This window comes from Protomyctophum parallelum (assembly GCF_964188405.1).
Source record: "Protomyctophum parallelum genome assembly, chromosome: 12".
NCBI lineage: Eukaryota > Metazoa > Chordata > Actinopteri > Myctophiformes > Myctophidae > Protomyctophum > Protomyctophum parallelum.
Window position 1 is genome coordinate 39,468,227 of NC_139712.1, and position 24,760 is coordinate 39,492,986.

A 24,760-nucleotide genomic window follows, 5' to 3' on the forward strand; every position below is an offset into this window, starting at 1 on the left:
TGCTATTGATTAATGAAGACAGAGTTTGCAATATTTCCAGCTGAGAGCACACGGCACACGCAGAGTCGACTGATCATCAATTACAACTATCTTTATACGAGAAACACCAGATAGTGCTTTCTGTGATTTTTTTAGGAAGCGTTCCCCCAATCACTTGGTAAATAAATGGGACTTGAACCGGGAGACCTGACAAATCAGGGTCATGACACTCTAATTAAATCACACAATGGTTCAGCGGCAAAGGTCAACATTAATGAAGCATAGCCTTTTATAGACTTTGCAATAACAACGATTTAAACGTCAGCGGGACATTATTTGACTAATACAGCAGAAAACTCGATCGAGATAAAGGGGATTTAGACTAAAATTAAAAACGAATAATGACTCTGAGATGGTACGTATGGCCTAATTGTATATAGGCTATACCATTATCCATAGGAATGTTCCTTTACTCTGTGAATAGCTGTATTTTTTCATGCGTAAAGATATAACAACTGAACTTACCCGATAGCCTGAGTTTTTCGTTGTTGCGGAGAAATCATTTAAAGCTGGTGTAGGGTATCACTGAAGTAGGTCGAGTCATTTCAATGCAATTATAGCCTATGCCAAGCGTCCGTCCGTGTATAGTAAAATGAGAAACGGCGGTATATATATGTGTGGCAGGTAAACCTCAGAGCAGTCCTGTCCTGTTGTTAACTTAAGTGTGTGAGTGTTGATCTGAGATTCTGAGCCAGGCCCTCTTAAAGATGCTTCTCCGCGCGGTCTCCCTATTGGTCAGAAAACCCAAATGCATCTCAATGCCCACAGGAATACCTACCTTTTCACAGTAGTCACAGCATAATCACTGCTCACAGCATGCCCCCGTACAATCCATCCACCCCCCGTGCACCCCTCCTTTCATACCCCCCCTCCCTTTAGTTCAATTCAACTGGTTCAATTTCAATTGGGTTTTGTTGACATGGGAAACATACGTTTCCATTGCCAAAGCAACTATAAGCAAGTGTGAAAGAAAATAATCAAAACTATTATGTGTACAATTATAGGCCAATACTCCCTCTGTCTGATTTACGGCGTTGTTGATCAAAATGGGACATTGCCTATAATTTTGTGTTCTCATATCGTTATTCGTTGTGATAAATTATATAGAAAGTATCTTAAATAAATTACAATTAATCAGAGAATCCAAAAGGATATCATTGACATTTCTTTTCTTCATTATTCGTAATAGCTATTTGATTTAATATCGCTTTATTATGCAGGTGAATTAAATAAATAACGCCTCCCTTCAATGGCCCGTTGGCCGTTTCCATGCCTTTTCAAACGCAAAAAGGGTACTCCAATACACGTTGCAATAACAGAATTCTTTATTTACAAGGCAAATAGCATCAGCGAAGCCATATTAGTTCACAACTTGCATAACTGTGGTTTAACTTCTCTTGTATATCTAACTTTGCATAAAACGCTCACACTAGGGGTTATAAACGTCAATGCGGGTGTACAGTGTGATTTCCGTGAACAATGCAGGGAAAAAAAATACATTTCGGAACGCGCAACACTAAGCTTTCTCAAGAAAGTCCATATAATATATTACATATTGCTACATATTGCTTCAATATCCACATGTATCTTTTTTTCTCATACATAGTTCAAACAGTTCCGTGAGAGAGAGAGAGAGAGAGAAAAAAAAAACCGATATAGAAATTATAACACAGTCTTCAACCCAAGACAGAACAGTCTATGAACTGAGCAATGAGATAATGTGGCTTATTATACTTTTAGTAGCGCGCCGGTGTTTTCGCACCGAAAATAGTCGATCTGCAAGCTCACATCGCATGGCAGATCTGACATTTTCAGTGCGAGACACCTGATGCACAACTACGTATAAAATCAGGCTCGAGTCTTCCAGCAACTAAGATGAACTGAGCAATAATGCACTCAATAATGTACACGAATCATTTAGGCCTATACAAATTTATACAGACAGCTTAATGTACAAGAAAGAACGAGAACAGACGAAATCTAAGGCATTATGCTAGGGTTTTAGCATTTCAAGGTTCTTGCATTTTAGCTCTATGAAATTGGCAGACAATACAAAAACTACATTTAAACTTCTTGAAAACCATAGGTAAAGAAAACTCATTATTGTTAAGTGGGTCCAAAGCCTAGATGTATTTTTCTTAATTATCTCTTTTTTTGAGGGGCAAATATTTTGTGAGTTCCGTTATAAATGCTAAAAATGCACTGCTACACATGGCTTTAAGTCATTTCAAAATGTTGACAATCTTTGGAAATTTGCAAAGGGTTGTGAAGGGTTGTCATTCCTTAAAATGTCTCTAAAATGCTTGTTCTTCACAACTGCTGTTTTGTTTTATTTATTTATTTTTTTCTTACAAAGGAAACAGCATTTATCAAAACGTGTGATCTGTAAATTGTACAGCAAAGCTACTGTAGTATAACTTTATCGAAAGAGTCCCAAAGTTAGCTTGATAGAAAGTTCGAAATTCAGCATTACAATAATTCAAAATTAAAAAAAAAAGTTTGGGCAATATGCTATCTAAAGGCTTAAATGCAGTGCAACGGCACACCATGCTGCCAATAGGGCTTGACATATAGTTATTCTAGAGTCTCAGGCCATTAATGACAATACATTCAGATTGTTCCATTCTCAGCCCTATGATCCTGTAACATCTAACTTTGAATGCAAAGTGACATCAATTCGTTTTAAACCTGCTGTTCATGGGCCACAAAGCCTTTCTGTCCATTAGGTCCTTTTGTAAAAACCAAATAAAAAAACCAAGGCTGGCTTTTATTATTAAAAATAAATAAAAATAACATTATCATAATAAATCCAATCGAAAAGGCAAGGGATATTTGGCTTGCTCCAAGTCTTTCCTGGGTTAAAGTAGTTCATATCAAAAGTTTAATTTTTTTTATTTGAGGAAATACTTTTTGAGGTTATAGAGATGACTTTTGATCTGGTGACAGAAAAACCCCTATACTGGAGTCAAACAATGGCATGTTGTCACTGAACACTGTATAGTTGAACCAACTGCCTGAGGTCACAAAATATGGCTAAAATTTCTGTCAGAGAGGGTCAGTGACCATATGGCGGCCATGTATGACCGAACGGCAAAATGGCCACCATGCTATGGTCAGTGCAGTCTTAACTCTGACCTCTGCTATAGAAGATGGCTGGAGGCTGTGTCAATATGCAGATTAGATCCCATTGTCCATCTTCACATGATGGGTCATTTTGCTCTTGTCATATTTGATGATTGTAAAGAGTAAAATGTCCTCCGTGTATGGCCAAAGATCATCTGCACGCCTCAGTCAACGCTGCATAATCTAAAAGGACCGTGTGTGTGTACCAAGGTGCTTAAGTACCAGCGTCTTAAGGATGCTATTATACAGCTTGGCTACAGATGTAAACTACTTGTGTTCATATTTGGAAGCCTCTGTAATGTCCACAAATCAGTCGTGAGGGGCCTGCAGATTGCAGGCATGCCCAAGCCGAGAGCTAAGGCATCGGCAAAATTCTGTTCAGTGTCTGCAATAATTGGCAGTCGCCATATATGGAGAAGGCGATGCTTTCTGTACCCGTGATCTGTATCTGAAGCACTTGTTGTAGAGTTTTCTCAAGTTTGCGCATCCACTATTGTTTGTGTTCAAGAAATTTCTTGTAAAATGTGAATACAAATAAAGATGTTAAATGTGTGTGTGTGTGTGTGTGTGTATGTGCCTGCGTGTATGTGTAATGTGTATGTGAACTTTCTTGGTACAAATTGCAATAAAAAACTACTACTGCGTCCAAACACAGAGCAAACATGTCTTTCATCAGGAAACTGTACAAAAATTACAAAAACTAAACAAAAAGGGGCGAAAAAAAGAAAAAAGAAACCCTAAGATTCTCAAGTAATTGTTATTGCTTGTTTACATCACACCAGAACAGTTTGCACCTAGCAGCTTGTATGAAGCGTTGCACTCCAAACAACATAGAAAGCTGTTTATTCTGTTTATTTACTTTTTTTGAGTTATTGTATGGCTGTGTTGAATTTGTCCTGTTTATTTGACATTTTTTTCTTCTCCTTGATTTTTTCTGTTTGTCGTGTTCTACGCGAAAGGCAGAGAAGCAAGCGATTATCTGTACAGTGTATACACAGCACAGCCCCCCCCCCCACATCCCTGACCAGTAGAGAGACCACAAAGTCCTACTTCCACTCAGCCTCCGGACCCCCTGCGTCGTACCAAATCCTCCCATCTAACCAAACATGGGGGAAACACACATACCATACATATACATACACACAACCCTGCTCTGAGATGCAGTTTTAGACGAAACATTTTTGGGGTATAGGGAGGGGGCCGGGGGTACGAGGGGGACTACAACCCTAAGGAAGAAAATAAATAGGAAGAGAAAATGTTTTTAGTTTATTGGTATATACAATCTCTGTGATCCGTGATTTTAAAACCGTAATGCAGATTTTGACAACTTGTTCTTGTCTGAAAGTACAGGACCAAAGTATAATCCACAATCCAACTGTTATTAGAAGAGTCTCTTCAGAAAGAATACAACCATTACAGATAAAATAAAATTTCTTCTTTTTTTAAACAAGTGCCTCGTTCACACTTTTAACCATTTTAGAAATTATTTATTTTTTCCCCCGTCATTGCTACTAGAATAAAGAGTCATCTACAATAATTAAAAAGAATCTATACAGAAAAATAAAACTTAATTTAATACATGATAAACTTCTGCAGTGTTTGTCCAAGATCAGTTTTTCAAACCACATCTTCATTCTAGATTCTTATTCTCTCACTCAAAAAAAAGGGAAAAAAGAAAAATAACCTCAATTACTGAACAGCAAAAGAAAAAAGGCAAAACCGGCTGCATGTCCAAGCTCCATCCATAATCCACAACCTAACATGGAGGCTTTTGCTGCCATTTTGGAATCGCACAATCGAGGGAGAAAGGATGGTGTGTGTAAGGGAGAGGAGGTGTAACGAAAAGGTAAGGGGAGAAAAAAAACGGGGGGGCAAAAAAGACTGAGAAAAAAAAAATCAGTGTACATTGTTTTTGAGATGAGATTGTAAATGGCCGCAGTCCACTGAGAGGAATACATTCATCAGAGGAGGGATCCCCGCCAGACGCTATCCCCCCTCATCCTCCTTCAGCCAGTGTCTCCCCACCGGGAGGCCTACAGTAAGTCACAAAACGGTGAATGCAGCTGGACAGACAGACTGGCTCATCGCGAGGCTCTCCCTCTGGTGGGTTAGGCGTGTTGGGACAGCTTTACTGGGGGGCGATCCTTCCCCAGTCCTCGCTGCCTCCGTCTCCCCCACTCCCCTCTTCTCCCTGCCTCCGCCGAGGGCCAGGTTCCCACCGGAGAACACAAAGCAAAGGCAGGGAGAGGCCAGGTTGAGCGAGCGTGGGGACCTGGGGAGACGGGACAGGGGCATGGCTGGTGGCCTGGCTGATTCAAGGGGCCAAACGCCGGCTTGTTGGGTAGTCATGTAGTAAGAAGGACCAGCGTGCTGTGCTCCTTGAACCAGAGGCTCACTGAGGTGCTGGCTGTGGACTCCACGCGGGTCAACAGTACTTCTGCAGAGAAAGACAAAAGACAATTGAATTTTCCACTTGACGAAAATCATTGGATAGAGTTGCAATAACATCCAGGGGTTCATCCAAGTGTTAAACCTGAGTACTTTTTGCAAAAGCAACATCCATACATAATTGACATAATCTAAGTGGCAATATATTTCTATAAGCAAGAAAGGGGAGTAAATCAGGGGACAGATATAGCAGTACCTTATAACAGTCTGACGTGCACTGCAGACAATCAAATGGCACTTTGGTTAAATATTCATGGACTTTTATTGGGCTTAAAAGCATCAGAAGCAACAGCACTGTGTTTCCCACATAGCAAACAAACTGTAATAATGATTGTATGCATGGTTGGCATAAAATGAATGACACTGACCAGTAATGGAATGCGGAAGAGGTTGAAATATATATCTCAAGAATCAAGATACGATATATATCGCGATATTAGGTCCTCGATAACGATAATATCACGATATTCGATATATTGTATGAAATTTCATCAACGATATATCACGATATCTGCAACTCTTCGTGCTCGGACACAGGGAGGGACACACACATAGCTGTCTATAGGAGTGGTTGCACCACTCAAACACTAAATTAATACACAATAAACCTTTGCCTCATACTCTCATCAGAATACCTCACAAACACCACCAACTGACCATTATCACTGGTATCATCATAATGCCTCACAAACACCACCAACTGACCATTATCACTGGTATCATCATAATGCCTCACAAACACCACCAACTGACCATTATCACTGGTATCATCATAATGCCTCACAAACACCACCAACTGACCATTATCACTGGTATCATCATAATGCCTCACAAACACCACCAACTGACCATTATCACTGGTATCATCATAATACCTCACAAACACCAACTGACCATTATCAATGGTATCATCATAATACCTCACAAACACCACCAACTGACCAATTATCACTGGTATCATCAGAATGCCTCACAAACACCACCAACTGACCATTATCACTGGTATCATCATAATGCCTCACAAACACCACCAACTGACCATTATCACTGGTATCATCATAATACCTCACAAACACCACCAACTGACCATTATCACTGGTGTCAGTGGACTTGTCCACTGCTGGGGAAATGCATTCTGCATTTTGTATTCCCACAAAGCTGTTTGGACAAATCACCATCCAGTAATTCAGTACTTCTGGTTGCTGTGGAATCTGAGAGTGGGATTTGCTTTATTTTAGCTGGCATTTCCTCCTTTTCTAAACATGTTTTTTTGTTTTTTAATCAATATTTTAATAATCAATATCGATTATTTATCACGGGAGGACGTATCGATATATATCGCAATATCGATATTTCAGCACACCCCTAATACATATCAGACATCATACAATCCATTTACCGTACACTTCTGTTTTCCTGAGAAAAGAGTGTAAGGGATAGTACTCACCGCCAGCTCACCGTTTACAGCTTGATGAGTGAGTGTGTGTGTGTGTGTGTGGCACTGGCTTGCATGATTAGTCATCTTCTAGACTCAGCTACCGTATGACGATTTTGAAGTCCACACACAGTTCAGACGGTTCATCCTTTGAACTACAGTATGTACAGCAACGTCTACATGATGAGCTAATCGGTCTGGCGCTAAAGTGCCCACGGCTAATTACATCATTGTCCTCTATAAGTTCAAGTCAAGAAGCAGAACTCTGTCCAGAAGAGTTACATAAGCTAATGAGAGTAAATTATTCACTAGCAGTGCCGCTCAATAAACGCACACAGACACTTAGGGTCTTGCGATTAGACATATACCTACTTATGCCACTTGGAATGGGGAGAGGTAAAGAAATGCATTCAATTGTCCGGGGACCCCTTGTGCGGTTGTTTATTGTAAAAGAATAATCCTGTGGGCTCCATTTTATTTAAAAAGAATGAAGGTACCTTTTTATGGTTGAACTGTAGAGCTTCTGGGTTTTAAATCTCTCAAGAGGATCAGAACGTTGTCTCCCATCATTTGTCCACTAAAAGACCTTTATTATATTGTATAGCCATAGTCAACAACACATACCTGCTCTTGTCCCATCATTCCCATGGAGGGCATGCTGTTTTTTTGCGTTACTTTCTAACAAGACCAGTGTCTAACAAGACCCCGGAACGCACACAGTGACGTGCGCGCGCAAATAGCCTACATGTATCACGGGACAAAGGAGCTTGTGTCAGCATGTTGATCGTCTACTTTCTCCATTTGATTTGTCCTGATGTTGGGCGGGGAGATGGGGCTGCTTTAGCTCTGAGCAGATCCACATTGACACGCATGCAACTCCAGGACGCACGCAGGTAATTTATTTTCCTTCTTCCTTCACAGCCCCCCCATGGTGGACTGCACCGGTTGCACCATCAATATTTAAGCCACTGACCAAGACCATCCAGGACAGGTACACATACCTGTTCTTGACCCATGGAGGCCATGTTTGGCGAGGGCCCTGAAGCCAAGGAGGTGACACTCATCTGGCCCGCCATCTGACCCATGCTGCTGGGCGCCATGGAGACATTGTTGAGGTTCATTCCGTTGCCGTTGTACATGTTGCCATTATTCTGCTGTGCGAACTGGGGCGATGCCTGCTGCTGTTGTGTGAACATACTAGCAGAGAGAGAATAGAAGACAAGTTCAGAACTTCTGATGAAAACACAAACGAACATCACAGAATGAAGCAATGTAGTTGCTCACACAGCACACACAGTTCAGTAAGTTACATGCCTTCAATGAGTGAAGCGAGAGCTTTGGCCCTATGGTTTTGTTTTTGGACAGTAAACCTAGTGCACACTATCAAAGATGAAGATACTTAATTCAATTATTGTATCATTTGCAATTTCATTTGTGAACCAGCTTTATGAATAAAACCCTAAATGAAGAGGAGAAGAATCCGTTTTACACACTCACCAGTGGCCACACCTTCCTAGCCAGCTGAATCATGCATCCTACACTAAACAACAAATGGTTAATTTCAACATAAAAAAAAACAAAGGATTGGACAGATTGCGTTTCTAGCACATACTTTTATATATTTGATGAATGGGTTTGTTTGTTATGACCATTCATCAGAAATATAGATTGGGAACTAGGAAGATTCCTTTCGTATCTCAGCCCATTAAGGTGGTTGCACAACGGCCGCGTTTTTCGGAAAACCGATGGAGAAACGCAGCTAAAAATCTGAATTCGCATCCGATTCGCGCCCGGTGTGTGGAGAGTGGAGACCTTTAGTGCTTGATGTTTGTTGGGTGTGTGTTCAAGAAGACTGTCTTCTCTTATGGTGGTAAAAACAAGCAAACAAAATGGATTGCCAGTGTTGGCATGGATGTATTGATTGCCTGTCGTGTTCAGCCTCCACTAACACCGTGCCCACTGAAAAACATCAGAATGTGTACCAACAGAAAAGGGCTTTATACACTTGCTAATGAGAACAGACCAAAGAAGTGTGTAGTATTTTGTTCACAGCTAAAGTATTAATGCACACACACCATACTATCCACGTTTTTCCCCGCCAAGGCACTGGGGCTCCTTGTGTGTGTGGCTTTGCTTCCTTCAGGCCGCGTTGCCATGTCTGCCTATTATAAGCAACCTTTGACTTGTTGTTTTTTCTGTAAAGTCACTTGCAAATAAATTATTGGTAGTTGCTGGTTGATGTTTCTTTTGGGCTTGATTCTAAAGTGTACAGTAGTTGCTTATTTGGGCTTGCTTCCACATTTCTTCACATCAAGGAACCCCAGATGAATATGTAATTGTCCATGGACATACATCTGAACATTTTCTTTTGCCTTTTTTATTAAAATGTTTAACAAATATTCAAAATATTTCGATTTATTCTCAATGTGTTTTTAAATAACAGATGTATAACCTCACAATGTGTCGCTGTGAGCTTGTAGATCAGCTATTTTCATTTGTGGTTGTTTTCATAGACCTGGACACCTGGTTTCTCTTGCAAAACTGGCAAAACAGCAAGAGAAAGGAACTTGCACACACAAATGCAAAGACTTATGGGCCATATGAAAAAGATGAATACAATGTATGTTAAATTCACAGAAGTATTCTGACTTAATAGTGACATCTGGTGGCACAAACACAGTCTGCAGCAGTGTCAGAGCGCACCACGAGGCAGAGTGAGCGATCTCAGCCAAATAAATGACATATTTATAGTCATCGTGCTTGGTGCTTGTAGATCAACTATTTCCGAAATTAAGTACATTTTCTGGAGAAGAAAACAAGAATGACCGGCGTATCATTAACAGCCCGGTGGAACAAGCGTTCTCCGTTGTGCATCGGTCCCCCTTTTCTGCGGCGTTACAGACTGTTGAGACCATAGAGTTAACTTATAATGTATATCTAGAGAGCGGATGAGGAGCGACAGGCCTGCTATTCACTTCAATGGAAGTCTGGGGGCTTGGTTGAGAGTATGGGGTCAGACTCCCATTGGCTTAGGCGGCGTTTCAGAGGCGTCCCCGTTTGTCCTACCCGATTTCGCACCAGTGAGGGGTGGGAGGGCGATAGCCCTATACATGCAGATTCAAACACACTGCCTTATAGCTTATTTACTACAGCAAACAACCTTTACAATATTGTTTTAGTTCAGGATTCATAACTTGTAATATGCAATTGGCTGTTTGTATTCTTTTTGGATAAATATAAAAAGATACTCATGGAAAGGCTATATTATTTTACTTACTATATAAACCCTATATACAATTTAGTGTAAGGTTTTGCCCACTCAAATGGTACCTCGTCGTAGGATAATCCCCACATAGCCAATACAACAACTTCCGTGAACAGACTTCACTGTAGTAGGCTTTTTATAAATTATATTTGTTCTTAGGCTATCTGCTGTCATGAAAGTTTAGTCAAAGTTTCAACACCAAAGTAGTAGCTAGTAGTTGTGAATTAGCAAACTGAACATTTGTACTGAATGTTTCCTTTATCCTTGTGTTGCGCTTCTGTTTTCGCCGAAGCTTTAATACGCGTGTCCCGCCATGAGTGCCGTCCACAGGCCCCCAGCACCCTCCCACCCCTGGTGCGAAATCGGGTAGGAGACTCGGCCAGCCAATCAGGACTAGGTCACGCAAAAGGTCCTCATAGCTAACAGCAGAGATCATAAGCCAGGTTTCACCTGGCAAAAATATTAAATGCGTCAATGATTTCTTTGTACATAAAGTTATTGGTTATAACTGCCCTGTGCAATTTGTGATTACGAAGAATAAAAGGCAAAAATAGATACAAATTGTAACGTTCCATTGTTCAATGGATAAAACACAATTAAATCGCAATTATTTGTGTGACAATTAAATTGGTAATGGTGACAGTCCTATAACCCCGGCCAGTCATTCTCACCTGTTTCCCCCCACGTTGCCCTGTGGCCAGCCATTCATGTCAGGGGAGCCCTGGAAGGCAGCGTTGCCCTGGCCCTGCTGCATCATGGGGGATTGGGCGTGAGCCATGCGGGGGGAGAGCAGGGGGCTCTGTGGCGTGCCGGGACCTCCGAACCCTCCGTCTGCTTGCTGGCTCATACCTGCAGAGGGGAGTGACCGAGACCAGTCAGAGAGGCATAGCTACCACGCAACTTCAGTGAATGGAATAGTTCCAACAACCACTTACCAAAAGCTGTTACACCTCATGGAATTAGTTAGTTTGTAGCTTTTGCCATTAGTCCCTTGATTTTAATCACACATTAAAACTCACTTTTAATTAAATTTGTACCGTTTTACTTAATTTCCTCTCATTTATGTAGGCTACATTTTATTTTCCTACTGTATTTTTGGCAAGACATTTCCAGAGGAATGAATAAAGTTGTGTCTGAATGTGAAAATGTACTTTTACACATAATATGCATTAACAATGTGACAAAATAGTATAGCAAACGGCCCGTGGAGTGATCCTAATAACATTCGGATGTTTCACTGAGGAGGATTTCTCACTATTGTGGTGCATTGGTCTGGAATGGTGAGGAGGATTGCTCACTATTGTGGTGCATTGGTCTGGGATGGTGAGGATTGCTCACTATGGGTACATTGCTCTGGGACGGTGGTTACGAGTAAAGCAGAGGCAAGGTTAATATAACCTACATGCACAGCAGCACATTAGTAGTGAACAGGCAAGGGACTAGAGAGTGAGGGAATGAGGAAACAGAGGAAAGGAAAGCAGGATAGACACAGAGTTCAACACACAGCACCTTGACGCTTTATGTGCCAACCCACTGGCTGGTATCAGATTAAGAATGAGGGAACTGAACTCAAACATGTTGTTATGCCAACCCTGCAGGACAGCGATAGCATCCCAGATTATTAGATTATCCCCTGAATTACACCCCGCGGGGTCAGATCTATGGATTAGGTCTTCATTAGTGTGTTCTCCCTTTTTATTTGGCACTCATGAGACATGCGCTATATTTCACAGCATTCCAGTGTCCACAGTGTGTGGACATCCAGAATCATTGCATAGTGCCTGATTGTGTCATGTGCCCTTTGCGCCCTCTAGTGGTTACACAACAGATTGGTGATGTAATTATGTGGTCACCATGCAAGGCACCATTTTGAGCAGTACCTTGGACAATGGCAACATTATGATTGGAATTAAGGGATGATTACAAGTCTTAGTTTGCCTGCCTGGAGTGTTACGATCGGCCGAGAGTAGGACGTGCTACGTGACCCGCACCACATAATGGCGTTCAATGAATGCAGTCAATTGACGTGCGGCAATACGAATCATATGAGCGAGACTATGGGAACCATGTGATACTGTGTGACTGGAGACATACCATGTCCACGTGGACTGACACAATGACATACACAAACTGTATAGCTAAACCCCCCATTATTAACCCATTCTGACCTGAGATCAGATTCTAAAAATGTCTTCTACATCCTGACAGTTTTCTGAAAAAGCTATGTTTCTAGGTCAGTCATTCTTTGACTTTTCAAAAATAGCAGACCTACAAGCTCGTAGCGCGCCACCGAGTGGCACGCTATGAGCTTGTAGATCTGCTATTTTTCAATAGCTAAAGCATAACCTAATGCTAACACCAAAAGGGGTTCCCGCCCAAAATGGGTTTTAAGACCAGATTCTACAAATGTCTAAACAGTTTTCTTTAAAAACTATGTTTCTATATCAGTGCTTCTCAAACTATTTCATGTCAAGGACCTAAAAAATGATATGAATTTGGCCGCCGACCCCCCATCTGAAAATTCGTTGTTCCAGGGACCCCCCCAGAAGCAAAGATATGGGTTAAAAACCTTTACTGTGAAAGAATATATATTCAAAAGATTTGCGCCCGTTTTTATGATTTTTCAAAAATAGCAGATATACAAGCTTGTAGCATCTGCTATTTTTCCAACAGCTAGAGTTTAAAATAATGGTTAAAGTGATTAAAAGCTAAGGTGACACAGATGCGTTAATGTCTTAATGGGTCAACTCTTGAGAGCGTAAACATTAACCCAAACGGTAAGCGAACAATGAGGGTTTTGCTGTGTAGGCTGAGTGTGAAGACTAGGGGTGGAAGAGGGATGGAAAGGGGGGAGGGGGGCAGTACCTGAGTTGGGAAACTGAAAGACACTGTGCTGCATTTGTGGGCTGAGTACGGCCCCGTACTCCCTCATCATGTTTGCGTTTCCCATCATCATCTGGGAGGAGGAAGAGGAGGAGGAGGTGGAGGAGGTGCCATGCAGGTGGAGCTGGGGGTTGGGGGGGAGAGAGGGCAGGCTGGGGGAGAGAGGGGAGGAGAAGGGGCTGGTGGGGGGTGGTGGCGAGGCCAGGCCTGTACTGGTACCGTAGCTGGGCGGGTAGGGGAACTGCTGGGGGTTGGCCTGGGGGATCCGGGGGTTGCTCATGCCTCCGACGGCGGTGGCCATGTTGGGCGGCAGGTTGAGGCCCTGAGCCCGCATGGCCATGCTCCTCTGCTGCTGCGCCTGCTGGGCCTGCTGCACCTGCTGCGCCTGCTGCTGCCTCTGCCTCAGGTGGTTGGTCACCATCTCCCGCTGACGCTGGGCCAGCATCTGGGCGTTGATGGTCCCCTGGACGAGGGCCGAGGTGAAGAGGAAAGGCGAGACGGAGAAAACAAGAGACAGTGGTGTTGAGTTTATCCATTTGATTATCTAAGCCAGTGGTTAAGCCATTGTGGGTCAGGGCCCATGTGTCTGTTAGGTGCTATAATAATACAGCAACACATTATGTGAGCAGAGAAATGACCACTTAAACCCTATACATAGGGGATCTAATTCCCAAGGGCTCTATACTAGGCCCGCACTCATTTTCTTGATTTGGTTCTCAAACGTTTTTATGCCAAGGACCCCTGCATTGAAAAAAATCCAACATTGTCCTAAATTTTACATTTTTAAAATATCTTTTTCTAATAATTTCAAAAATAGCAGATCTATAAGCTTGTAGATCTGCTATTTTTTTAACTACTTTTGCTGCGGACCCCCTGGAAACCCCTTCAAGGACCCCTGGTGGTCCCCAGACCCCACTTCCCAATACTCTGCCTTCACCCTACCCCTGCTTTTGTAGTTTCCCTATGGAACGAAGCCATGAGCATAGGAGATAGTGATTAAAATGGGACACTTCACAACTTCACCCCTTTTTTCTTCCCCTAGTGGCTTTTCATGAAGATGAATTTGGCTGACAATCAAATGTTGTTTACTGGTATGGGTATCTACCTATCTATCTTTTCTTTTCTAAATCTTTTTCTTTTCGTTTTATAACAGTATGGGTGTCAAGTCAGATTCATAGAAAAAAATAAATAAAATATCAGATTTTAGTATCAGTGACTGGGGTAAACTGTATGATCGTGGGCAGACATAATGGAAAGACTGTTATTACTACCTATCTATCTACATAAGCCCACCTAATCTTTGATCTGTAACACATTTCACTGTTGTTCACTTTTCCGCTGTTCTAGCCCCCACATTTACAATTTAAATCTTACATTTCCCCAGACCTATCAGTAAATAAGCAGAGATCTCAGATCATGTAGCTATGAGAGACTATGTTGAGACATGGGTAACTGGAAGAGTGGGTCCCATCCCATATAAAATTACATTTAAGGCCCAATATGTCTAAAAATGCTACAAATTGCTATAAAACCTGTTTTATAGCAAGTTGAGAAGGGTAGGTCTGATAATGATGTACCGTGCTTGTTCAAATCATGTTACTTAACATGACTTGACTTCCGACCATTTTCCAAGGCATGCATTTATTCTTTTTACATTTTGGGGTGGGGGGGGGGGGGGGGAATAACAGCCTCAAGGTTTCAGGTGTCCACTGGACTTATAGCAGTGACAAGCATGGATCAGTATGTCTGGGTCACTGATGAAAAGGGTTGAGGCGCTTCATGATATGGCATCAGGCAAAGTGAACATCAACTGATGAACGTGAGGGAGGATTAACCAGTGCTAATAAGAAGCAAAGGAATGGCAACTGGCAAGTGTGAGTCACAATAATATGTGGAGTTACGAATGTTGTAACGAGGGCAGTGGACACTGACCTGGTTAGGAGCACTGGCTCTTAGAGGTAGGTTCACATTGGACACACCGCCTATCTGGTTCATCATTGGCTGACGGTTCTGGTGGAGGGAGGGAGGGGATGAGAGAGAGACAGACAGAGAGATAGAGAGAGAGATTTTAACTCATTCACTAATAAAAAAAAATAGTGTAATTATAGATGTAGCATCATGTGATTACATTTGCCACCCACTTCTTCAAAGTGTGGAAGTGGAAGTCTGAAAGTTCAAATGAACTAACAGTAAATTAACTGAAATCCAAAAACAAAGAGTACAAATTGTCTGGTCTAGTTTATTTTCATTAAACAAAGAACACCTACAGTATATCATAAATACCACTAGTGGCCAGCAGGCGGCAGATTAACTCAAATACCCAAACGATTGCAGATATGTACAGGAGACCTGCCAAAATGTCAATCCCAAGGCTAACTACTACACCCTCCCCCATATCTGTGTGCACGATCAAACAGCTATTGATCAACCGCAAGGCCGAGTGGTTGCATCAGAGCGAGGACATGTAGCGAATCAATGTAGAACATTACTTCCAGCAGTGTGCAGGTTTGTCAGAGTGTGTGTGTGTGTGTGTGCGCGTGCGTGTGCACACTCATACCTGCTGTGCCTGTAGCCGATGCTGCAGCTGAAGCCGTAGTGTGTTGGGCTGGTTAGGGACCGGACCGGTTGGCCGGAGCCCAGGCCGGGTCTGCATTCTCAGCATGGGGTAACCTGGCCGCGGGCCCATCTGTCCAGCCATGGGGTGGAAGGCTGGGTCCTGCATGGGGTTGCCAGGGTAGCCCCTCTGGGCCATGTGGGAGGCCGGGTGGCCGAACTGCTGGCCATACATAGGGGGCTTCTGGTCGAGCATCATGGAGGGTTCCTGGGAGAACTGGTCCTGCTCCACGGACTGGCCCTGTCGAATCATTATTCATAAGGACATGCTTAGAGGCATGTTATGGGGTATGTGTCCGTGTTTCATATTTCTAGTGTGTTGTCTTTCCAGGTGCTGCTCCCTCTCCCCTCCATTACACCAGTGCAGTGAGTGACTGATTGAGCACCAGGTGCACACCTGGTGTATAATAAAGCAATAAGCGACTACAGCTTATTGCTTTTCTAATACGCTGAACAAATCACAGACATATCCCAATTAACAAGAGTTTTTAATAACAATTTCACAAGACAAAGAAATGTCTACAAGAAAGTAGTCCCCACGACTACCAGAACAAACCAGGAAGTTGTTGAGCAAATCCCAGATTCGATTCCTCAGCATTTTGTTGAGGTGTCCCTGGGATGAAATAGGTCTAATTATTATTGTCATAATAATAACAATGATGATGATGATTATTATTATTAATAATAAAAATACCTTGGAAACACTTATGTGCTCTGTCATTTGATCCCTAGAAACACCCTTTGCAATGTCTAGCTTAGAAACCTTTGACCTGGAGGTAAATCTATACTGTAATATAATGATGATAATAATAATAAAACTTTATTTGTATAGCACCTTTCATGACATGAAATGCAGCTAAAAGTGCTTTACTTTGAGCTGCATTTCATGTCATGAAAGGTGCTAGGCAACGACATTAAAAAACAAGCAGTAATGCAATACAGTGAGGACATGAATAACAAAAAATAAAAGATCAATTAAAAGCAATGTTGTAGAAGTGGGTCTTGAGCTGTGCTTTAAAAATGTCTACAGAGGCTGCCTGACGAAGGTACAGTGGGAGCTTGTTCCATGCTGACGGCCCGTATTTTTTAGTTGACATCTTTTTAGGCAAAGCGAGCAGGCCAGCAGTGGAAGACCTTAGGGGGCGGTTTGGGACATATTTAGGCAGGTAGTAATATGTTCTGTCATCTTAGTTCTAGTTAAAACTCTGGTTGCTGCATTTTGGACAAGTTGTAATCTGTCAGTTGTTTTCTTAGGCAGTCCTGAAAAAAGTGCATTGCTACTGTACTGTTACTTTCTACAGTCAGGTTGCCAAGTCTGCTTATTATTGATTCTTTCTGCTCACTAGAACCGATTATGAGAACTACTGTCTTATCCTCATTTAGCTTGAGAAAGTTCTCACTCATCCAACATTTGATGATAGACAGACAGGTCAACAGCGGGTCTAAAGCACAGGGATCATCTGGAGCCACAGAAAGATATAGTTGGGTATCATCAGCATAGAAATGAAAATTGACTCCGTGATTGGTAATGAGTTCAACCAATGGCAGTATGTACAAGGAGAATAGCAGAGGACCAAGAATCGAGCCCTGTGGAATACCAGAACTGATGTTGTGTTTGTCTGAGTCAAACTCGGCTAGATTGACAAAGTAACTTCTGTTTGATAGGTAGGAGGAAAACCAGGACAGGGCCGTACCAGACAGGCCTATAGTATCCAGTGCTCCAGACGCTGTATTAAAATTGAATGATCAATCGTGTCAAATGCAGCCGTTAGATCTAGAAGTAAGAGAACGGATACATGTTTCTTGTCAGCAGACACCCTAAAATCATTCATTACTTTTACAAGTGCTGTTTCTGTGCTGTGACCTTTCCTAAAGCCAGATTGGAATTTGTTATGCACATTATTGTTCTGTAGAAACACATCCAATTGATGAAAGATGCATTTTTCTAAAACCTTGCCCAGAAAGGGTAGATTTGAAATGGGTCGATAGTTACCCAAAACAGAGGGATCAAGATTGTGTTTCTTGAGTAGGGGCCTAACTACAGCAGTCTTCAGTGAGTCTGGAAAGACGCCCGATTGTAGAGAGCTGTTTACAATTTTTAGGATATCTCCAATCACACTGTCTAAGACCTCTTTGAGAAAGGTGGTGGGAATTGTATCCAATGAACAGGAGGATGATATGGTTTTGCGGAGTTCGTCTTCATCAATTGCGCAGAAAGATAATAGGCTCCCCCTGGAGAGATCTACCCTGGGACCATTAGCTGCTGTTTGAAGGTTTGAGCTAGCAGCAGCACCATTCATAATATCAGCTCTAATGTAAAAAAAATTGTTATGAAAAAAGCATGCAAACTCATTACACTTAGCTTTAGAAGCCGGGAATGACTGCTTGTAGGACTGGGGGGGGGGGGGGGGGTTTAAAAGTCGTTCAATGGTCGAGAATAGGACTCTGGCATTTTTCTTGTTCTCATTAATAATGCCAGAGAAATATGCCTGCCTTGCCAGACGCAAGGCTTTGTTAAAAAGCGACTGTTGACTTTTTAAGAATCTCTAGGTGGATGGTGAGTTTGTTTTTTCTCCAAGCTCGCTCAGCTCTACGACATTCTTGCTTCAGTGAGTGTGTGTGCTCATTTATCCAGGGTGTTACTCTGGTGTTATGTTTTTTTTTTTCTTTTTCAAAGCAGCCACTATGTCAAGAGCTGACTCTAGTTTAAGATTCCAGATGACGAGAGAACTCGTCGGCTGCAGATGAGCTAAAAAAACGCTTTTTTATGGTATATTCAGTGATGTTTTTCTCTAGATCAGAGACAGTCATATTAAAACACAGCAAATAGTGGTCTGATAGCTCAGGCCTTTCAATAGTCCTTTCCACAATGATGTTCAGACCTCTAGAAATCACCAGGTCCAGAGTGTGCCCATGTTTATGTGTAGGCCCAACAACATGTTGGATAAACTCAAAGGAGTGCAATAACTCTAAGAAACCCATAGCCACAGCATCTGTAGCATCATCCAGGTGAAGATTAAGATCACCTGAGATAAGAGTTCTGTCATAGTTAGTGGATCAGAAAAGTTCTGATATTTCTGTTAGAAATATTGCTTTACTGCATTTTGGCGGGCGATAAATGCTAATCATTGGCATAGATAGAGGATTGACCATGTAGTATAGTGGCCTGGTATTCAAAGGATGAAAAGCTGCCAAGGGTCAGAGCCTTGAATTTTAAAGTGCCTGAAAATATTATTGCCAGTCCACCTCCTTTCTTAGAGTGAATGAAACTGTAGTTTGCGGGACAGGCTGGTGCTAGGAGAACAGCTCCATCCGAGCCAAGCCATGTCTCTGTTAGAAAGATTATATCTAGCTTCTCTTTACAGATTATATCATTTACAGAGGAGGACTTATTTGTTAGTGACCTGATGTTAAATAAGGCAAGGTTAAGCTTGTTATCACATTTTTGGGGGCTGTGATGCCTGTGAGGTACAGTAACCAAACAGCATTCTCTCTCCAGACCACTCCTTGTCTTGGACACTATTTGAAATAGAAATGTTGTGAACCTCAACCTGTACAGTGATTGAAACACCAGGCTTTCTAGAAGCATGGGGTCCATACATGTTTGTTGCTGCGCATAATGGACCCTGTTCATATCAGTTATCAAATGTATTTTCTAGGCTATCTGGAGCTGGGCTTGACATATGGGACGCCACCAGTCGGAGACATCCTCTGGTAAGGGGGGTCGACTTTATTTTATTTATGTTTATCAGCTCCACCATGATAGAAGGCAAGAAAAAATAAATGAACCCTAAAAATGTTAATATCCACGTACGGATATGTTATTTACTTGTGTGCGGCAGCTGCTGTCTTTGCCCTTGTCGCTGATGCACATGCAACGCTGCCAATGTCTCTACACCGAAAACAATGGAGGTGGGGCATGGAAGCACCTGCTGTGTGTAAGCACCTACCACAACATTTATGTTGCCTGTCCCTGCACGCCAACACAGTACTGAAGGGCACGAGGACATAGAATCAGGGACCTTGCAGGAGATCTTTTTTACAGTCTAAAAGACTAAAAGACAAAGTAATTTATTGTCTTTGTGGAGAAGGAGCATTTAGTTTTTATGCACCACATATCTGGAACAAACTCCCAGACAATGGCAGGTCTGCTGCCACTCTCATTTATTTTAAATCACAGCTAAAGACCTTTCGGTTTGCCGCTGCCTTTCATTCAGGTTCTTTTGTGTTTCCTTTGCTTGATGTTTTGTGCAAAGCTTAAGCATATTGAATTGCCTCGTTGTTGAAATGTGCTATACAAATAATTAACGTGCCTTGCATTCTTTATAAGCACCGATATGCCTCATTAAGCTCAAATGGGAATATTTATTTGTGTGCCGATGCATTTCTGACAAGTAGTGAGAGCTAGGCACTTTGTAGCATAAGCCTAAAAATGGAAAACTGTTGTTCATTAAAGCTCAACTATGGCAGAATTGACGCCTTTTGTCAGAAAATATTGGACACACCCAACCCTGCCATACTGAATGGCTGCTGGTTGAGCAGAGGGGCTTTGCTCATCGTCATGAAGTGGTGTTCGTGACACTGTCTATCTTTAACAGGTGTTCCGGCACCTATAGGTGTTTCTATATTAGTAAACCAACAAAAGGTTTAAAAACGGATAGGGGTCTATTCCTACGAGTCCGCAACAATTGGATCACGCTCGGTGAAGTGAAAGGGAGTTGGATGCTTGCAGGCAGAATGCTTCTGTACAGATGTGACAAATAAATTAAAACGTTGCGGGTGAAAACCTAGCCAATCTACAAGCTCACAATGCCTCACATAGCGAGGCGTTGTGAGCCTGTAGATCTGTTATTTTCACAAATTTTGTACTCTCTTGTATGAAGTAGGGCATTAATTAAAAAAACAAAAATAAAATATAGAGATACAAGGTTTCTGCCTGACAGCAACAATGTAGTATATACAATCCTGTTTTGTCCTAAACCTTGAATCAGTAATCTAAGAATGTCCCCATTCTTGTTTTGAGTTGTGACTAAATACTATGACAGCATTTGTGCTTTTCAGCTTTGGGTGCATGTATGCATGCACGCGCACACACACACACACACACACACACACACACAAAAAGGTTATCCGTTATCTCTAGAAATAAAATGAATTTGACACCCCTGGACCAGAACAAACATCATAATGAAGACTTTGATGAAACCCAAAACAAAAACCCAAGAAGGAACTGAAAAGGATTTGATCACAAGCTACACGAGGATGAAGTACAGAGCGCCACTGCGCCAGTAATAATAATAATGTTAACAACAATGTTAATGTTAATAATTAATGGATAATAATAATGTTGGTGGGTCTCACCTGTCCTACCAGTCCAGGGATGCCAAGCGCACGGTCGATCTCCTCCAGGCCATCAAAGTCCTTCAACACTGTGTAAAGCTGGGACAGCAGAGCGCCCTCGTCTGACACACCTCCGTCAGCAGAGCCAGGCCCCGTCGTGCACAGTCCCAAATCATCCTGGGGACCCGGGTACACCGACCTACGGAAAGGACAGATTTATTTTTAAGAAGCCCTCAATGTGAGGAAAAACTAAAAAAATAGGTACCAGGGTAAGTCTCTGTAAGATTATTTTTATGTAGTACAAAATCAAACAAACTACGGTATGCCCTGGAAAGTTGACAGCAGTCATGTGACGTGTCAAATGTGGTATGAATTGTGGTGCTTTTTTTAAGTGATAGTATTATCAGTTAAGTATCTTACCTGTTTTGGTTGACAAAGGACGCCTGGTCAATGGGCATCATGCTGTCTGGCCATGGGGCTGTCTGATTGGGAGGGGGCTGCTGCGTAGAGAACTGGTGGGCTGCCATACCCATCTCCATACCTGGCTGGGCTAAAGGACCAAGGAAGGACAACATGTTAGAGAAGCCTCGGTTAAGGCGGACATTAGTTCACTCAGGAGTTGTGGAACAGCCTCCCCAATCCCATGGACTTGAGAGTGCCGCAGACAAACAGGCCTGAAAACGTTCCTATTTCAGAAGGCCTTTTTGTGTTAAATTGTTGTGACCGATGTCCTTTTGCGCTTGACTTTCTTTTTTAAATAACCCTGGATTTTTTCTATATTCAGTTATTTTAGTGTAGATTTTCGTCTTACACATTGACAATAAATGGAGAATTTACGTTTCCATGTCTGATCAAATCGACATATTAAGTCATGATGTACGATGATAAGAGTGCCCCTCACACACATTTTATTATCATAATTTCAGTATGAACTACAACCCATTGTAGTTATGAGACTGGCTTAGATATTATGAGACTGAGATGAGATTACTTTCTATGTTGTATCATGATAAGCCACAAGGTGGCAATCTTTACAACACTGAAGCAGTGATATTGCTGCTAATAGGCCCAGAATTGATCCAATGAGGTAAAAACTGCAAGTGCATTAAACTGGTGTGGTGTCTGTAGTGCAATGCTATGGCACACTTCTTTCAGGCTTGGTAAAGCCTCACTTCCCACCTGAAGAGAAGTATCTACTAGTAGTGAAGTGGGGGCTTTACTCTATTTGGTCAACATGAACGCATGAAACCGCATGTTTAAGCTACAATCTGCATTGCGTTCGAGTAGGACAGGCTCTCACCGTTGGCCATCATTGGGGACTGGAGCATCTGCCGGGGCCCTGGCTGACTGTTGGGCCTGAGAGGGGCGGTGTTGGGACCCATTCGGCCCTGCATGGCACCCTGCTGCCCGGGGCCAGAAGCCCCAGGAGGAGGTGCTGAAGCAGACCCGACCCAGCCCTCCTGCTGCTGCATGCCTGGCCGAGGACCGCCGGGACCCATGAGCCCTGGATGGAAGAAACACAAAGCCACGGCTGACAGTAAGGAACAGCAGCAGCAGATGCCAGATGAACTACAGATGCGGTATTGGTCTGAGACATCCACAATATAGTTCTAGAGGATATCACATGTGACAGTGACAGAGTTCTGCTCCAATGTGGTTGCCCCTAAATTTCCTGTGCAAGGAAGTGAGTCACTCTGCCAGCTGTGACTGACAGAGAGAGATAGATGTAAGTGATAGAAAATGCCACAGAATTGAATCACATGTACTGTAAAAGAGGCTTTCTGCAAAATGTCTGTGACAAAGTGGGCTGGCCTGTGGTTTCTCCATTGCCGTGGTTGGATTTACGTCAGTAACAATTGACAATAGAGGAAATCCAATGCTCGGTAATGCAAACTAGTTTGCGCAACAACAGATCAGTGTTACTTGTTAACTCCTGAGATTGATGTGGTAAATCCAACACTAGCAACCAGCCAAATGCAACTGAATTGCTGCAGTGCCTGGTGAATGCGTCTACTCCAGCTACCTCTTACTTGGCAGGCAACCAAACATCACTTAGAGGTTATACTTTACACGTCAGGGACGTGAAATAAGGTGCTTCTAAAATTTGTGATTTACCATCTATTGTTGCCAGGAGACCGGCTGTGCTGTGATTTACTAGAAAGACTTCTTATAATAAACAATTATTTGCCTAACAGAGGTGGCAACTCATGCACATTTTACAGACATACTGCATCTCTCAAGTTCTGACAAAGTAATTGTTTCTAACTTTGCTGTAACAGTCTTTAATTATGATAATTTGTCTTAATGCAGACGGTTGCTTTCCAAAGGTATGTTGCCCTTTTTCTTTTATTGTAGGTACCTTGCAAAGGAGCCAATCAGTATACAGTCTTTATCTATTTTTCCGGGCACACTGACAACCATTTACATATTTATCAAGGGATCAAGGGAGATGTTGCCAAGAGTGGAACAGCACTCAAAACTAGACGACACACAAATCTAGACCAGTGTTTCTCAAACTGACTGTAGGATAACAGGACCCGATCAGAACAGACCTGAGGAAATCTCTTAATTACTGGACCCAGTCCGAAAAGGAGACAAGGATCCGGAGCCGAGGATCATTAAAATTTCTTAGACCAGATCCGTACTGGAACCGATGCACAGGATACATTATAATATATACTTACAGTATAATGGACCCTTGCAGGTCTGCAACTCTGAGTATACAAAATTAGTAGTAAGTGTAAGTAAAAGTAAGTGACTTTAAAGGGTGTGTAGTGTGGTGCGGACCACGTTCACTGCACAGCCTTATGCAACGGTTTAAACTATTTCATTAAATATTGAACATTTTGTCAGGTTACAAACGCCTGGCTGGCACGCCCTGCACATAATTCTATTCAAACCGTTACAATTCCTACGCCAATTTTTCTGCTGCACTGATGATCAGCACAACAGCAAATATTTCTAATGGGATTTATCCGTCCTCAAATCTTCTATTAACGTCTAGGTGTGCCGTCATGCTCATTTCAGCTCGGCTGGAGAGCCCATTTCAAACAAATGCTTGGTCAGAAGAACTACCTGTAGTAATATTTAAATATTTCATTCCACTTTACTATTTTTTCTTCTTTTTTGGGTGACTCCTCTGAGTACCACCAGGGGTACTAGTACCAGTGGTTGGGAACCTCTGCTCTAGTCTAGACGATGGGACTATTTGCTGGCAAGCGGCAACACCAAACACACGCAGGCCATCTCCACCCACCTGCATTGACCATGCTGGCCTGATTGGCCATCATGCCGTGGTTTCCCGCCATGCCTTGCTGCTGTTGCTGCTGCATGAGCGTGTAGGGGCTGCTGGCCCTCATGGGGTACTGTAACGAAGGCTGCTGGGGGGACATGTTCATGTCCAGGGAGACGCTCCTCACAGGCAGCCCCCTGCCTGGCTGGCCCTGTCGGACAGCAGCAAAGTCTGACGGAAGAGAAGGACGTGTTGCGATGAGTAGGGCAAGGCAAGTAGCCATTAGAACCAATGACTGACTTAATCTTTGTGTAGAACGAAAATAGCAGATTTGCTCGTCTACATATCATCAACATACTATAATTCTGTCTGAATGTCTGTC

The 24,760-nt window shown here is 42.5% G+C and overlaps 1 protein-coding gene across 1 annotated transcript in view; it reads right to left on the reverse strand.

Moving 5' to 3' along the window:
- Positions 1-1,342: 1,342 nt before the first annotated feature.
- Positions 1,343-24,760, reverse strand: part of ncoa2 (nuclear receptor coactivator 2) — a 101,076-nt gene continuing 77,658 nt past the window's right edge. Inside the window, 10 exon segments of the mRNA XM_083778260.1 lie at positions 1,343-5,599; positions 8,047-8,242; positions 10,982-11,159; positions 13,176-13,656; positions 15,126-15,203; positions 15,751-16,047; positions 21,168-21,345; positions 21,567-21,696; positions 22,447-22,650; positions 24,403-24,609. Coding sequence (XP_083634386.1) covers positions 5,588-5,599; positions 8,047-8,242; positions 10,982-11,159; positions 13,176-13,656; positions 15,126-15,203; positions 15,751-16,047; positions 21,168-21,345; positions 21,567-21,696; positions 22,447-22,650; positions 24,403-24,609 — 1,961 coding nt within the window. The 3' untranslated portion in view covers positions 1,343-5,587.